This window comes from Dreissena polymorpha, chromosome 11, assembly GCF_020536995.1.
Source record: "Dreissena polymorpha isolate Duluth1 chromosome 11, UMN_Dpol_1.0, whole genome shotgun sequence".
Taxonomy (NCBI): Eukaryota; Metazoa; Mollusca; class Bivalvia; order Myida; family Dreissenidae; genus Dreissena; species Dreissena polymorpha.
In genome coordinates, this window is record NC_068365.1 from 1,891,084 (window position 1) to 1,903,904 (window position 12,821).

The window sequence follows — 12,821 nt, forward strand, 5'->3', positions numbered from 1 at the left end:
GTCAGACACTATATGTCCTGGTTTGATTATTATACCTCAGTCAGACACTATATGTCCTGGTTTGATTATTGGTTTACCCCAAAGTCAGACACTATATGTCCTGGTTTGATTATTGGTTTACCTCAAAGTCAGACACTATATGTCCTGGTTTGATTATTGGTTAACCTCAAAGTCAGACACTATATGTCCTGGTTTGATTATTGGTTTACCTCAAAGTCAGACATTATATGTCCTGGTTTGATTATTGGTTTCACTCAAAGTCAGACACTATATGTTCTGGTTTGATTATTGGTTTACCTCAAAGTCAGACACTATATGTCCTGGTTTGATTATTGGTTTACCTCAAAGTCAGACACTATATGTCCTGGTTTGATTATTGGTTTACCTCAAAGTCAGACACTATATGTCCTGGTTTGATTTCTGGTTTACCTCAAAGTCAGACACTATATGTCCTGGTTTGATTATTGGTTACCTCAAAGTCAGACACTATTTGTCCTGGTTTGATTATTGGATTACCTCAAAGTCATACACTATATGTCCTGTTTGATTATAGGTTTACCTCAAAGTCAGACACTATATGTCCTGGTTTGATTATTGGTTTACCTCAAAGTCAGACACTATATGTCCTGGTTTGATTATTGATTTACCTCAAAGTCAGGTGAGCGATTCAGAGATATCCTGACCCTGTTGTTCAAGTTTGACCTAATGTAAATTTTACCCAAACTTAAAATACCTTATCTCTTTCCAAATGACCATAGTCCCACACGTTCAGCCATGTTTACAAAGGATCTTCAATGCCTAATACTTACCAAAGTCTTCCTATTCCAGACTGTCATATTGGCATTACTCATGAAGTACCTGGGTCACAAGAAGTCCATTGTGTTTGGGCTGCTCTTTGAGACGGTACAGCTCGCATGCTTTGGTTTTGGATCGCAGGACTGGTAAATATAGCAATTTTATTGTACTATCACATGGGCCATGCCAAACACACCCTGGGTTAACAAGGTTTGTTCACATCTTATTCAGTAAAATCAATATATGTTGTTAAATAGCATATTTGATTTTTCTTGTGTGTTTCTTGCATTTTAATCAAAGTAAGAAATAAAATGTTTTAGGATATAATGCTCAGTAATTGTTGACTAAACAACTGTTTATTTGGTAAAGATAACACCAACATATGTTGTTTAATAACATCATCTTGTTCATTTTCATGGCATCATTATAGTTTTAGTTTGTTTCTTGCATTTTTAATCAAAATAAAGAAAAACAAAGGTTGTGATAAATACCATGCCTAGTAATTGTTGATTTAACAAAAGTTGATTTGCCGAGGTTATGTTTTCCTAAGCCTCACAGTTTAGGTTTTCAGCCATGTCCTATGTCTGTTACAGGATCATGTGGACTGGGGGGGCCGTGGCAGCCATGTCCAGTATTACTTACCCTGCAATCAGCGCATTTGTCTCTGCCCATGCCGAGGCTGATCAGCAAGGTAACCATGGCAATGTGACGGCCATATTATGCATGTTATGCCCTCATCTAGATGTTGAATATGGTTATGGGTAAATACTTTGGTAACTTGTAGTTACAATACTCGCAAGAGGATAATATGCCCATCCCTAGCAAAAAAAGATACTCTTTGTTGTTTTGCGTCATTTTAAAATTAAATTTATAACCTAATACTGTATTTTCTTGAGTATGAGACAGGAAAGTTTACTTAACAATATCATTAAGAAGTTGGGGACCTTTTTATGAGAGAGTTCTTAAATGTATATCAACATTTTTCATTAAGACAGCTAAGCATGACAGCATATGCAGTATTTTTATATAAATTGTTTATTTATGTTAAGTTTGCCTTTATATATTTCTATTCGAATATATAATTTAAATATAAATTTTGCGATATAATATGCAAATAACAGCCTTTTTGTTCATTGAAAACTTACAGACAAAATGGAGAATATTTAAATATAGTTAGAAATATCTCTAAGAGTCATTTCCCTTTACTCAAACCAAAATGATTGAGAACTGTTGCCAATTTGTACACATTTTTTGGCCATGATGGTGTTTATAAATTTTAGTGATTGAAAAAATTTAATTAAATTTCTTTCCAAGATGGTAAAACTCGTTGCTCTTTTACTATCTATAGGATGGAATGTTCAGGTGTGATAAATAAACACACACCAATTCATGTCTTGCAAGATGTTAAAAATCATTTAATACGTATTTATAATAGTTATAATACCTGTTTCAAATTACATTATCTGTTAATCAGTGAATGTACTGTTAACAGGAGTGGTCTATATTTTCAAAACAACCAATGCTAACCTAATTGCCTATAAATACAACACTATATCATCTGTAATGATAAAAAAGGGTGGATGGTTATCTCAAATGCCAAATCTCTCATGTGTGTAGGAGTAAATGGTTTCAGCAAGGTCAGGGATCAGCAGAAAATACAGTGGCTCGAACTTGCTTGGCATGAATTCCAATTTGCTCGAATTCTCATCAAAGCACCGATTTTTTAGCTCACCTGAGCACAACGTGCTCATGGTGAGCTTTTGTGATCGCCTTTTGTCTGTCGTGCGTCATCAACATTTTGCCTTGTGAACACTCTAGAGGCCACATTTATTATCTTATCTTCATGAAATTTGGTCAGAACATTTGTCCCATTGATACCTCTACTGAGTTCAAATCTGGGTCATGCTGGGTCAAAAACTAGGTCACTTGGTCAAAAAAAAGAAAAACCTTGTGAACACTGTAGAAGTCACATTTGATGCCCAATCTTCATGTAACTCTGTCAAAATGTTTGTCTTAATGATATGTTGGTTGAGTTAAAAAAATGGTTGCGGTCCGTTAAAAAACATGGCCGCCAGGGACGGGGCAGTATTCGTTATATGGCTTAAGAGAAACCGTGTGAACACTCTAGAAGTCACAATTTTTGCCCAATCATCATGAAACTTGGTCAAAACATTGGTTTCATTGATATCTCGGATGAGATCGAAAATGGTCCAGATCGGTGAAAAAACATGGCTGCCAGGGGGCGGGGCAGTTTTCCTTATATGGCTATAGTAAAACCTTGTTATCACTCTAGAGGCCACATTTATTGTCTAATCTTCATGAAATTTGGTCAGAAGATTGGTCTGTATGATATCTTGGATGAGTTCCAAAATGGCTACGTTTGCTTGAAAAACATGGCTGCCTAGGGGCTGGGCATTTTTCCTTATATGGCTATATATATGGCTATTGTAAAACCTTGTGAACACTATAGAGGCCACATTTATTGTCCAATCTTCATGAAATTTGGTCAGAAGATTGGTCTCAATGATATCTTGGATGAGTTCGAAAATGGTTATGTTTGCTTTAAAAACATGGCTGCCAGGGGGTGGGGCATTTTTCCTAATATGGCTATATATGGCTATAGTAAAATCTTGTTAACACTCTAGAGGCCACATTTATTGTCTGATCTTCATGAAACTTAGTCAGAAGATTCATCCCAATAATATCTTGGACAAGTTAAAAAATGATGCCGGTTGGTTGAAAAACCTGGCCGCTTGGGGGCGGGGCATTTTTCCTTATATGGCTATAGTAAAACCTTGTTAACACTCTAGAGGCCACATTTATTTTCCGATCGTAATGAAACTTGGTCAAAAGATTTGTCCTAATGATATCTTGGATGAGTTCGAAAATGGTTTCGGTTGCTTAAAGAACATGGCCACCAGGGGCGGGGCATTTTTCCAAATATGGCTATATATCATGCTTTTGTAACACCTTGTTAACACTCTAGAGGCCACATTTATTGTTCGATCATCATGAAACTTGGTCAGATGATTTGTCCCAATCATATCTTGGATGAGTTCGACAATGGTTCCGGTTGGTGGAAAAACATGGCCGCCAAGGGGGCGTGGCTTTTTTCCTTATATAGCTATAGTTAAACCTTGTTAACACTCTAGAAGCCGTATTTATTGAACAATCATCATGAAACTTTGTCAGAAGATTTGTCCCAAGTATATTTTGAACAAGTTCGAAAATGGTTCCAGTTGCTTGAAAAACATGGCAACCAGTGGGTCGGGCATTTTTCCTTATATGGACTTATGAATCTTCATGAAACTTTGTCAGTATATTTGTTTAAATGATATCTTAGATGTGTATGAAAATGGTTCTGGTCTGTTGAAAAACGTGGATGCCAGGGTGTTCACGAGTCATGAAAGTTGGTAAGAACATTTTGTTCTAATGACATTTTGGGCTGCACAGAACAGGTCAGTTCCATTGAATCTCAGGTGAGTGACTTTGGGCCTTTCAGGCCCTCTTGTTATTGCTATATATTCATATAAAATTGTGTCAGATGGCTCGAATTACCAGGCTCGAATTATCGGATGGCTTAACTGTTTTCACAGTCCCGGTCACAATTTTCACACGTTCTTTTGTTTGGATGGCTCGAACTCGCTTCGGGTCGCATTTTTATAAACTGTTAATCCATTAGGACCGCTTGATAAAAGACACGCAATTATTGATTTAACATTGATTGCAAACATGTCAGCGACTTAATCTTTAATTGTTTTGAGTAAAAGATAACATTTTGTATTAATGTAATCAGAAATTATCTCGTTGAGTACGAACACTCGTAGCATGTTCAATCTCAACCGGCTGTAATTTACTTTATGTTTGATTCTATTTGTAACTGTTTAAAATAGGGATGGCAAAATTATTCGAATATTCGATTGAATGGTCAGCATTCGAATAATAAAAATGATATTCGCATTTTTTCCAAACGTAATTTCACCAATATTTAATGACCTGCGAACCGCTTACTAAAAAGCAACCAAAATCACCTGGGAGTAACATGTTTGACGTGCCGTTATTCGTGTCAAACTGATAACGCGGCCCGTATCAGTGTTGATTGCGCAATGCAATATACACGCTCTAAGAAAGGCCCCGACTGTTGTTTGCCAATGGGGTGCCAATTAACGATTTCAATTGACTGGCGAATAATAATTAAGTTTTGTGATCACAGTATGTACAGCCATTAAAATGTGTGAATTACTCAAATCAAGCAATGCAATATACTAACTATAAGTAAGGGCCCGAACTGTTGTTTGTCAATTAGGTACCAATTAAGGGCTTCAATTTACTTTCGAATAATAATTTAGTTTTTGTGATCACAGTTTGAACAGACATTTAAATATGTGAATTACTTAAAAGTAACAGATGATATAAATTAAACAATCATCAAGGAATCATAATTGAAATCTGAAAATGCCACCAGCCCCTTCTGCAGTATGGAATACTTTACATGGTCTGTGGATAAGCAGACCGCAACGTGTAATGTGTGTAAACTTAGTTGTACATATGCGCAGTCTGCTACAAATCTGTGGAATCATTAAAAAATTTAATTCTATGACACGATGTTTTTCATTCTATTTGTGCCCGACCACAGTATCGGTCATAGTATTAGTCGACAGCAATACAATTATTCGATAGCAACGTTAATAAACAGCCTCGTATTTAGCAAACGGATATAAATTACAAACCAATGTTAATTAACACATAACAAGGTAAAATAAATCCAGCCGTTTTATGCGAATATTCGAATATTCGATTGAATGAATTTGCGAACATTCGAATACCGATATTGGTATTCGATGCCATCCCTAGTTTAAAATATTGGTAAATAAAAGTATATATTTGGTCCTTATTAATTCAAAATCAGAAAGTAGTACGAAGTAGTATGGAGTTTAAGCAATATGTGTACGCATCAACTGGAGGTGAAATGTATTGCAGACTTGTTTGTAAACAAAAGTTTATAAAAGTTAAAAAAAATCGGATGTCTCGAATTCCGGATGGCTCGAACATTTGTTGCCGGTCCCGACGAGTTCGAGCCATCGGGTTTAGTCTGTAGCTCTTAACACAAGTCAAGTCCAGAATAATTTTAAACTGATTCAAGGCAATGTCTGTCTACAATTGAGACTGTTTATAATTGAGACTGATACATTTTCAAAGTTCAGTGGAATGCTTGGATTAAATAATTTGAAGGCATATTTGGTTTTGCTGAAAAAAAAGCTTTCTTTGTAGATATTAACCTTGTCTAATAATGAGGTCAATGCCAAAGACAAAGAAATTGACGCTTAAGTTTTGACCCCTGTCTTCAATCAGTTAACCCTTAAAGCGCTGGAGCCGAATTTTAAAGGCCTTTGCAAACAGTTTGGATCCAGATGAGACGCCACAGAACGTGGCTTCTCATCTGGATCCGAACTGTTTGCTATTCTGATAGTATTCTTTGGAAAAAAAATGAAGAAAATGCTTATTTTAGAAATTCAGCAGACGACATTTTAGCAGAAGACAAATTACCCAGCATGCAAAGGGTTAATCATCCTTATAATCAAGTACAGTATCTTTTTTCAAGCTAATAACTTGCTTGTAAGCCTATGAGTTGTATTGTCCAAACATAGACCAGGTATATATAAACACTTGCTATTTGCTGTATTTGCAAGGTGTCGCCCAGGGCGTGGTGACAGGTATCCGAGGGCTCTGTAACGGGCTGGGACCAGCCCTGTTTGGGTTCATCTTCTACCTCTTCCATGTGGATCTTAACGAGACTACAAACGTTGACACATCCAAAGTGAAAACACTCAATGCATCTGCTAGCCACACACACAAGGATGTGAGTAGATTGTATAGTCTTGTTTATGACCTTTATTATTTGTTGTGATTTTAGCTTGGCTGTTTTTGGAGAAAACCCGAGTTATTGTCATAGCCAGCTCGTCGTCCGCCGTCCAACGTGCTAAAACCTTAACATTGGCTCTAAAAATCAAAGTGCTTCCACCTTCAACTTTGAACTACTTCATATGTAGATGCACCTTGATGAGTTCTACATGCCACACCCATATTTGGGTCACTAGGTCAAAGGTCAAGGTCACTGTGACCTCTAAAAAAAAAAAATATCTGACAAGCTTTCATTTATTCAAAACTGCACCCGCAGCCGAGCGTTGGCACCCGTTTTGCGGTGCTCTTGTTATTATTTTCCCTCGATTGAATTTCAAGCCTTTGGCTTCTTATGGCACATTTGTGTCAGTTAACAGGGAAGAATCAGTACTTGATGTCTTTGGAAACGCAGTGAGTAGAAATTGAACCTGAAACATCCTGAGTGCAAAGTTGAAAAAAGATCCTATACACTATTGTGACCTTCAAATTGAAATTTTAGATAAATAATAGTAGTAATTCTGATAAGTGTCGATTGAAATGATAAGACCAGAAATCTGTGGTCAATATTCAGCATATACACATTTCAATGGCTTCATGATCTTAACTCCATGTGTCTGTGATTAGCACATTCATCATATTTAATCACTTCTTTTTATGCTATCGGGCAGTTAATAGAGAATTATCAATGAATAAATACTGATAATTCCCTGATGCCAACAGTGAAAATTAACAGTGAAAATTATAGATAATTTTAACTGTTTTACTGTGAAATTACGTCATTTTTCATGGTGTTACGACGTCATTATTTCAGCAAAAATAATCATTTGTAATCATAAAATAAAAAGAAAATTTGTTGGATTTGGTGGAATATCGATTTTCATTCACTCGTGATCCTAGATTAAATATTTTTTCGCTTGTGGCTGTGTGAAAATTTTCTATGATCACTCGTGAATTCAAATCGATATTCCACCAAATACAACAAATTTCCTATTTATATATTGTTTTCAATGCCCATTATTTAGAGAGTTTAAGAATTTTAAAGCTCGACTTTTCTTCAGTCTATTATCCCTGGCCCACCATTTGCGTTCGGCACGGTGCTAGTGATCATAGCGATGTTGGTTGCTATCAATATCCCGGACAGTCCCCACCCCAAGAAGACTGGAGTCTCCAAGGCAGCCCTTCAGCTGCACCAGTCTATGGAACAAGGTATGCAGCCTCAAAACAATTTCAGCAACATAAGGGTAGGGACATGGTCACTTTTGATGTCCCCCAGTCTATATATTGTTTTTGCCCTGTCTGTTTGTTGGTTTATTTGCATAAAACTTTAGCATTTGCCATAACTTTTGCAATATTTAAGATAGCAACTTCATATTTGGCATGCATGTGTATCTCATGGAGCTGCACATTTTGAGTGGTGAAAGGTCAAGGTCATCTTTCAAGGTCAAAAGTAAAATAGAGGGGGGACATAGTGTATCTCAAACACATCTTGTTTTTAATTTAATCGCTGTCTTATTGTCAAAAGTTTCAGAAATATAAAATTTTGTACTTATATTATGAGATATGTTATTTATAATATGGAGTATTTGGAACTGATATTTGAGGAAAAATGATTGGATTAGTTACTAGTGCTTCCTATTTTGAATATGCGTCCTACATATTTTGTCTAATGAAATCTTATGTGCTATAAATATTACTATGAGTTACAGTGAAATTTAGCATGGCCATTTTATTTAAGAAATTTAACATTTGTTATTACCATTGAATATTTAGTATAACACTGTTACTTTGTCATTAATGATTGGCACGATATCTCTCAGGTCTCCGTAGTGACAAGGAAGATGTACAGCCCCTGATGGCCGTCTCCGAGGAGGAGGTGTTATGATCACACCCTACAACAGGGCCAGGGGTCAACCCCTGGGGTCAGCAAGGGCTTTCATCCGCTGTTAACAGATATCCATAATAACACATGTCACATGTTCAGAGCTTCAAAAATTACCTTCGGAAAAATCTACCTTAAATAATTCTAAGATAATATTCCAGTTTAACCATTCTGGGTGAAATGCTGTTATTTCTTTTAACAAATGGTCGAAAATTTGCCAGATATTATAGTATTATTTGTGTTAAAGACAACTGTGTACAAAAAAGCTAATATGTACAACATACTTTTATGATTTCTAGACTTGGACATAGGTTGTCTCTTAAAAGCATAATGAATACAGGCTCTATGACAAATAGGCGTGTCATTGTGTGATGTTACACAGAACATGGCTTGTGCATGATGTATGACAGAGATTGTTGCTGATTTATCATCAGTTACTCCCTTTACAGCCCAAAGATATGTCAAAAACCACTGTGTCATATTATTGTTTAGTCTTTACATTGCGAAGTAGAGAATAACTAAGTCAACGGAGGCAGATTGAAGTTAATGGTGCTTCATTGCATGAATTTCTCTTTCTTGCATATTAAAAAGTTTGGGAAACTAGTATTAAGAGAAAATAACTTGCTGTGTAAAGGTCTATTTGTACAGTTGTATTTTCAAATACTGTCATGTTTAATCTGTTCTCTGTATTTGTTCGCTGTCTGCTAAGTTTGGGTAAATGTAAATATGTGTACACAATAAGATGGCAACTACTTATGCCTAACCTAAAATGCTTTGCCGTATACAACAATTATATATTTTGCATTAAACAACTAAATCTTCCATGATTTTTGCTAAGTGCTTTTTGTGTAAGATATTGTAATATTGTTCAAATAACTTCATCTCAATACCTCCATACAACTTAATAGAGAATAATAGGTTGGTGACGTGGATGGAGAATGGTTATCTGGCAAGTCGGAGGAATTTATCGGTGGGCCGAAAGCGAACCAGATAAGATCCTCTGACGAGCCAGATAACCATTCTCCATCCACGTCACCAACCTATTATTCTATTTGTCATGTCACATTTATTTCTTTTTATTTTATGCTTTTTTTCACCGTTTATTTACACTGTAAAAGAGTTGAATAACTGGAGAGTTTCGCTGGAATAATGACGTCATTTCGTTAAAAAAATGACGTCATTTCACAGTAAAACAGAGCGACTGACGGATATTTGAGGTCATGTTGTCAACTAGCCTAATATCTTTTGGGTTAAATTTAAGTAATGATAATTAAATGGTGTAAAATGTCTGTAAAATTATTATATCAAAGGGTATTTGTTTGATGTCAAATGCAATGTTTGCTTATGTACATTTTTGTAAATCTATTAAACTGTATAACATGTTTATAATTAATCCATAGGTGCAATGTGTTTATAAATAATTACATATTTTCAGGTGTAAATATATATTTTAAATGTTTCATGAAAAATGATTTGTTTTTAAAGTCTGTTATGTGTATCAGAATTGTTAAAATATTTGAAGTTATAAATATCTGCATTCACTTCAAGAGCTTATGTGGAAATGATAGTCAGCGCTTTGTCTTGTGCTAATTAGGAAAAGAGCTTATTGTGTTTTTTTCTGTTTAGTATTGTTACAGATTAAGCGGCTATGTCTTGTCAGTTTTTGTGATATTGAATTGTAGAATAAGTTGTTGTTTAACTTTGTATTATTCAACTTGATTATTCTATGTTTTGATCATGTTAAAGTGTAACCATATCTCATGTTGCATCATTGTCATCTCGGTCCTGATATTAATAAATTTCATGCAGTTGTCTTGAACTGGGTACCGTTTTTCAGTTTATTTCATTTGAAAAAAAAGTATTTATTTCTCGAAGTTTTCAAATGTATGAAAATAATTTTTAGATTGTTAAAAAAGAAATTATGAGACTCACTCAAGACTATCCAATACATGTTTTAAACGATAGGTAAAACTCTGACAATGTTGGTTGATATTCATCCACATTTAGGTATAACAGCATAATTGATAACTAGATAAGTACCAGGCATATTTGGTAAGCACAGAAGTGTTTTCTTTGAATAGGATTGCTTTCTTAACCAAGGCCAGTTTTCACAAAGATCCTTGGGAAAACCTTAGGAAATTCGTTAAATTCATTAAGTCCTTAAATCTTTGGCTGATGTATTTTATAAGGTTTATAAACAAGTAAATATTGCTACATTCATTAATAGTTTAACCTTTTGTTAGCAGAAAACACCAGATTTCTTAAAGGAACTTGATATGAAATGTTCTCAACAACTTAACTTTAGATTTACATCATAATATTTGTAAATATCGGCCTAGGTTTCCAACAAAGTTGAAAGTCCTCATTACTAGATTGGGGTATGGCGGGAGGGTGTCCCCAAACAGGTGATTTTAGGTCGATAACTGAAGTTTACATTGACCCATTTAGGGAAACTTCGAACAGTGTAACTTTCTTTACAAAAAAATAAATAAATATAGAAAGCAGTTTGCTCTCAATAATTTGAGTTAAATGGAGATATTGCACTGGCATTTTGTGTGCAGGTAGCTTTAATGATGACTTAGCCTGGGATGGCATTTGGGACCAGTGGCTCAAGGTTAAGATCACTTTTTATAAATAGAGAAAACAAAGGAAACAGGTATATTCCGGAAAATATCATTAGTTTGCATGGACCAATCTTGATAAAACTAAGGATATTGCAAGCTTGCATGAAGAACCATCTTAAAGGTCCATTAAGGATCAAGGTCACTGTTTTCTAAAATAGATAAAACAGTTTGCGATCAATAACTTGTGAAATTGACTCTAAATTTTGTGTTCATGTAGCTTACAAGAAGACCTAGCTTGAAATGGCATTTGGGTCCAGTCAGGCAAAGGTAACTGTTACTAAAACATAGCCACGGTTACTAAAACATAGTCACTGTTACTAAAACATAGCCAAAAAAGTTTCATTATTATAGTTTGCATTGAGCGATCCTGATGATGTATATCTGATTTTTACCATAATGGTTAGCTTAGAATACAAATTATGAAGTATGTATCTTTATATATTGTTCTTATTCGACTTTAGGAACCCAAAGCTATAGTATTATGTTTAATGTATATTATGATTTATTTTTTAACAAAAAAAATCAAGGTTTAGGAAGACATACTGTTTTTGAATGTCATTTAATCGTGTTCTAGAGTATCAGTTTTTATAACAATAATGTATGTAATGCCATTTGTTTAATTGCTCATGTTATCATTTTATGCGATAATATTGCATTTTAAATAAAATCAAAATATAGTGTTAATTGTATTTGTTGAATTTGTATGAGATGTTTGACGGGCATAATGAGTCCGTTGGAAGAAAAAGAGAATTGTTTTCATTGAATTTCACAATGTAACAATAACGAAAACAATCATCAACTAAATCAGCAACAACAACATTATATAACTAACTATTTTAAAGCAAAAACGATTTTATTGACAGCAAAGTAGGTACAAATTATTTTAATTAAAACAGTAACTATTTAGCTAAGACAATTAAAACATGCAAATTAAACAAATCAGATTAGTTTTACGAAGTTTAAAATAACAAGTAATTAATTTTTAATGTTACAAATGGTATAATGCTTTAAATTAAATTCCCAAGTACACCCTTGAAAATGTGTTATGCCTTACCGCTAGATTTTGAATAAGAGACAGTAGTAATAAGATTTTGCATAAATATCATATTGCCCGTTATCTGTAATGTTTCATAACTAAATTGAATGTTCATGTAGTAGTGTGGGACGGGGATGGGATAAATGAATCAATTAATGATTTTCCGTTTTTTTTTTCGACCAATATGATACAAATACTATGTCAGACTAAATGGTTGCAACAATGTTGAACTTGCGTCGACAACACGATATTGACAAAGGTAAGCATGAACAGCACATTTTAACATAAATAAATAATATTTCCCTAAGCACCATATGAAAACCTTGCATCACGACAATTAAGTATTATGATTGATCATAAGAAGTATTGAATCAGACTTCATTGAGGGATACATACAGCACAGAGGAAGAATTTCCATAAAAAACATAGTTTCCATCTTTTGTCAAATGTCTTCAGGAAATTTAAAATGATTTTAAGTTCATCTAATAAAAATAATTACAACATGGTTGGTAAAACATATCCTATTATAAGTGCATTACTAAACATGCAAAAGTGTGTGAACACTTGAGTGTACACTTAACTAAGT

General features: G+C 34.5%; 1 protein-coding gene across 1 annotated transcript in view; it reads left to right on the forward strand.

The window, feature by feature from the left end:
- LOC127850735 (hippocampus abundant transcript 1 protein-like) overlaps positions 1–11,883 on the forward strand; it is a 48,207-nt gene extending 36,324 nt beyond the window's left edge. The window contains exons 9-13 of the mRNA XM_052384020.1: positions 829–941; positions 1,389–1,486; positions 6,486–6,655; positions 7,755–7,902; positions 8,514–11,883. Of these exons, the coding sequence (XP_052239980.1) occupies positions 829–941; positions 1,389–1,486; positions 6,486–6,655; positions 7,755–7,902; positions 8,514–8,578 (594 nt within the window). The 3' untranslated portion in view covers positions 8,579–11,883. The remainder of the gene's footprint in view (positions 1–828; positions 942–1,388; positions 1,487–6,485; positions 6,656–7,754; positions 7,903–8,513) is intronic.
- Positions 11,884–12,821: the final 938 nt, after the last annotated feature.